At 47.2% G+C, this 5155-nt stretch overlaps 2 protein-coding genes across 2 annotated transcripts in view; one reads left to right on the top strand and one right to left on the bottom strand.

Moving 5' to 3' along the window:
- Nucleotides 1-4375: 4375 nt before the first annotated feature.
- Nucleotides 4376-5035, bottom strand: LOC106821064 (uncharacterized protein K02A2.6-like). The gene has a single exon (XM_014825706.1). It carries the CDS (start codon nt 5033-5035, stop codon nt 4376-4378), a length of 660 nt encoding a protein of 219 aa, XP_014681192.1.
- A 16-nt stretch (nt 5036-5051) lies between these two features.
- The window catches only part of LOC106821065 (sulfotransferase family cytosolic 1B member 1-like), an 8035-nt gene continuing 7931 nt past the window's right edge, over nt 5052-5155 (top strand). Inside the window, exon 1 of the mRNA XM_014825707.1 lies at nt 5052-5112. Within this exon, the coding sequence (XP_014681193.1) occupies nt 5052-5112 (61 nt within the window). The remainder of the gene's footprint in view (nt 5113-5155) is intronic.

A 5155-nucleotide genomic window follows, 5' to 3' on the forward strand; every position in this document is an offset into this window, starting at 1 on the left:
CGTCGACTAGCGTGCTCCAACATAGGACGTTCAATATGAGATCATATAGCAGTAACAACTATACCAAATTTTAAACATGTGGGTCAAACGGTTCCTGAGTTATCGTTGACTGTAGCCAGATGTTGACGGAAGGACGGACGTACGACGAACGACGACCCATGGCAATAGCTCAGCTTGACGATGTCAAGGTGAGCTAATGAGACGTTGAAGGTGGCACGACTGATCAAGTCTCACCCTAACACTTTTGCTATTACACCCGATATAAATAACAAGACGACACCGTCCTGTCTTATTCGTTTGGGTGATATGAGTATTAATGCATTATTAGACACAGGATCTGCTGTGTCGCTAATTAATTTTGCCCTATGGCAGCAATTAAAGCCATTTTATCTAAATTCGTTTGACGATTCTTTTTCTACGCAGATTCCACGTTACGCATCTGGGCACCATTTGTTTGTGATCGGCACTGCGACGTTTGCCACGTAAAATTGCAACGCATAACACCTCCCATTTCTTTTATATAGTTAAGAATTTAGCCCATAGTTTATTGCTAGGTAGTGATTTTTTAACATTGCATGGAGTACTTTTGATGAACTTAGATTTTATGCGAGGGCTCTTAACTGTCAATAATAATATTGTTAATATCGGTAATTATACGACTACTTCTTGTTGTCATATAGAACTAGCGCGCACAATTACGCTACTGGCTAAAGCCACGCGCCTTTGTTCGGGTAATTATTGCAGCCAGCTGGCGCATGCTAAAGGTCTGCGTGCTAAGATCCCATTGTATAACCAAGATTCCCGCCCGCTTCATCTATATTATTGAACTAACCACTTTGTCACGCATTTCTACCACATCTCTGCCACCTCGTATATGTTCTTGTCTTAAACCGCCTCTACGTCATAATCTTGTCGTTGTCCAAGCTTCTTCTATTGTCAGTGTTCCCACCTACATGTCTCGCCCAGTTAATCACGTCTCGCCTTCCCACATCACTTCCATTCATCCGCTCCACCACCTGGTTCAACCCACTCTAACAACGATAACACCAGCATCTCCAGTTGCTTGTCGCCCCCGATATCATGGTTTCGGGGGCTCTTTTTAGCATTTCGGGGGCAAAATCGGCTGCCGCTCCGTGTATTTTTTCCCTTGATTCTGATGTTATTTTAGGGCCTAATTAATAGCCTTCCATAGACAAAACCTGTGAATTTTGTCGTGCAGAATGCTAGCTCTAGTACTATAGCCCGCTTACATTAACTGCCGCTGAGCTATAACATCAGCCATTACGAATGCTCAGGACCAACTTACTCCAGCCAGTCAGCGGGAACTATGTATTTCCGCACGTGGAGGGGTGGGCGGGTTGTGTTGGTTGTGGAAAAGAACATTGTTGTTGTCAAGTAACAAATTAATAATATTAATTTGTTCATCTTTCATGACAAAACTAATATTACAATCTTTTTTGATCGCTTAATTTGTTACTTGACAACAACAATGTTTTTGTCCACAACCAAATCCACGTGCGGAAATACATAGTTTTCGCTGACTGGCGCTGCTGCAGCGCCGCCAGAAATGGCCGTTTTGAATGTTCGTTCACACGAAATACCGCAAGTATACCATTGCAACGATAATTAGAGGTTAAACTTTAGTAGCTGATATAACTTAAGACATATTCACTTCGAATAAGAGGCATTAATTGCCTACCACAGACGTTTTATAGTCGGAGTATAAGCGTGCTTAAGTTGGTTCCGCGCATCTCTAATGGCTCGACTAGTGGTGCCCCCGGACGCCTGGGTAACAGTGACTGACTTGACACAGTGTTTGCTGGTAAGCATGTCATCGTAGCATCGTTAAACAAATTTGGCATTTAAAAGCGCACGAAAAACTATAATAAAACTTAAATAACCCTAATTACCTCAATGACTACGCCCACCGCATGCCACTCACGATGTTTACTCGGTGACGTGGCCCTTCGAAATCCCATTGGTTGATACAAATTACGTGCCTCAAACTCCTCAATGACGCCACAGTGTTGTCAAGGCACATCCATAACATAAAAGCCCAATTCCTCAATAGCTGAACGCCTAGAGCAGAGATGACACGGCTGAAATGTCGTTGGATCGAATCCCATCTGTTTTTTTCATTTTCCTGTTTTCTGTATTTTTCTATGTTTATCCATATTTACATGATTTATTTACAACAATTTAATAACAACAAATAATTTTTTTGCTTTATAGGGTTAGGGTTCGGGTTAGGGTCACAATGCACCATAAAGCAGGAGTTTGAGGTACGTGATTTGAATTAACCAATGGGATTTGGGAGCTATGCAGGCCCTAGCTGCGTGTGTGTAACACAGCTGTATATTTCGCCGTCGTTGAATTTCTCTTGCGTTCGCGTGATTGACGGAGCAGTTCTTCAGTGATTCTCATGCAATAGCGATGTTTCATGTTTATAAACATTGACGTCATATGCGCACATGCGGAGTTTAACGGTTGGCAGCAAGCAGATGCGTGATATTGTTCGATACAAGCACACGCACGCACGCACGCACGTGTACGTGCACACGCACGCACACACTCATGCACGCACGTGTACGTGCACACGCACGCACGCACGCACGCACGTGTACGTGCACACGCACGCACGTCTAACGTGCACATGCCATGCACGCACGCACACACACGATGTACCTCACACACACGCAACGTACGCACGACACGCACATGTGTACCACGTTACGCTGCACACGCACACGACGCAACGCAACGACACGCCACGGGAGACCGCGCACGCAACGAACGTGTAGGCTGCACACGCGCGCACACACGACGCGCACAGCACGCACGCACGCACGTGTACGTGCACACGCACGGACGCACGCATGCACGCACGTGTAAGTTCACACGCACGCACGCACGTGTACGTACACACGCACGCACGCACGCACGTGTAGGTGTACGTGCACACGCACGCACACACTCATGCACGCACGTGTACGTGCACACGCACGCACGCACGCACGCACGTGTACGTGCACACACACGCACGCACGCACGTGTAAGTTCACACGCACGCACACACACACGCACGCATGCACGCACGTGTACATGCACACGCACGCACGCACGTGTACGTGCACACGCACGCACGCAGCACACACGTGTACGTGCACTACATAAACAGTGCTTTCTATCAGAACATGTGGTCCTTCATCTGTAAATGTCAAGCAGCACGCTTCGCTTCTGCCAACCACAACACATAACAAATACACGTGACCTGATCTATGACGTCACGTGAAACATCGTTATTAGACCTGCGCGATGGCGTGTGCATATGTTTGCTAGTGAATTAGACCCGCTAAAATTCGAGACTGTTCGCTGGCAGCAATTGATCCGTGCGTCGGCCTTTCGATTTGGCGCACAAATCAGAAGCTGCCAGCGCGTGATACTTTCGTAGGACGTTCCCGCAGTCGCGTGCGCCTTGCCGCGGAACTGCGCGCAAGATTCGCGCTTAGCGGGCAGGATCAACACCTCTCAGGCGACGCTTCTCTGGTATCCGGTCTCTCATCTGGGTCAGATTAACCACTTCCTGTAGTACCGGATCCTCTGCTGTGGCTGTGCGAATTCTCTGTAGCCTACAGTCGGACATTGGCTTATTAGCCATTTCACAGTCAACAAAAATGTCAACCTCTCCCGAGGTGTCTTCTGTAGACCTCAGTGGACTGCGTGATAGGGTATCGGGTAATACCAACTGTGTACCTGGCACATACTCAGCTACCGCGTTGAATCTCAATAGACGCATTAACAAACGTTGACATCTCAGTGGTGTGCGGTCGAAGTCCTGCGTGTTTATTAATGACACCAGTGGCTTGTGGTCCGTAATCAACTTGAACGTCTCCACTCCAACGACGTATCGGTCAAATTTCTCACACGCCCAGACGGATGCCAGACACTCTTTCTCTATTTTTGCGTACAGGCGTGTCAGGGCCGCCCTTGTGTTTATTAGTTTGGGCGTGCATGTATGGTGTACACCGGCTTTCAGACAATAAGCCGGTCCATCTCTTCATCCTATCTCTTATTGCTCTGAACTGTCATCTTACGTTTTCTTTATTCCGTCTTTGTATAATAATGCTGCCGCTATATGTTATTAATAAATTAGACATATGCGTTGAACCACACGCGTACAACTTCCCCTTCATCGTTTCCCTTTGTGTTTTCTACCCTGTGAATACTGTGTGTAGAATGATAACGTAGAATGTAGAATGGTTCAATGAAGACATACCACGCCCTTTTCATATAGCGAAACACCTTTATAAGCCTGGGTAAACCCCTTGTCGTGAGTACGGGGGACTGTAAAACGGTTATGGGTGCGAACGGGTTATCACAGTTGTTCGACGTTGTACCTGTATATGTCCGATTTAAACTGTCCACCGTTATCCGACACAAACACTTCCGGTACCCCCCATCGGGCGAATATGTTCTTCAACTTGCCTATCACCTGTGCACTGCTGATCGTATCCAGGTGAGCGATCTCCAAGTATCGCGAATAATAGTCCTTGACTATTAAGTACTGGTTGCCCTTCAATTCGCACAGGTCGGCCGCAATCCTCTGCCACGGACGATCTGGCAATGTGGTTGGTTTCAGCGGTTCGCATCTCTGTGTGGGTCTATGCTCCCTACATAATTTACATGGACGCCGGACAGTACGATCGATGTCGCGTGATATCCCAGGCCACCTAACTGACATGTTTGCTCGGGCTCGACACTTATTCAGCCCCAAGTGACCACTGTGTATAGCCTCGAGTGTCTCTGCTCTCAGCACTTCTGGCATGACGATTCTATCTCTACATAGCAGAAGACCATGTGACATCAAATATTCACTGCACGACACGAAATACATGCGAAGGTCAGCGCGCACTGATTTCTCGCGGTCGGGCCATCCAGACCTGGTCAGATTAACCACTTTCTGTAGTACCGGATTCTCTGCTGTGGCTGTGCGAATTCTCTGTAGCCTACAGTCGGACATTGGCTTATTAGCCATTACACAGTCAACAAAAATGTCAACCTCTCTCGAGATGTCTTCTGTAGACCTCAGTGGACTGTGTGATAGGGTATTGGGTACTACCAACTGTTTACCTGGCACATACTCTGCTACCGCGTT

Source organism: Priapulus caudatus, unplaced genomic scaffold (assembly GCF_000485595.1).
Source record: "Priapulus caudatus unplaced genomic scaffold, Priapulus_caudatus-5.0.1 Scaffold58, whole genome shotgun sequence".
NCBI lineage: Eukaryota > Metazoa > Priapulida > Priapulimorpha > Priapulimorphida > Priapulidae > Priapulus > Priapulus caudatus.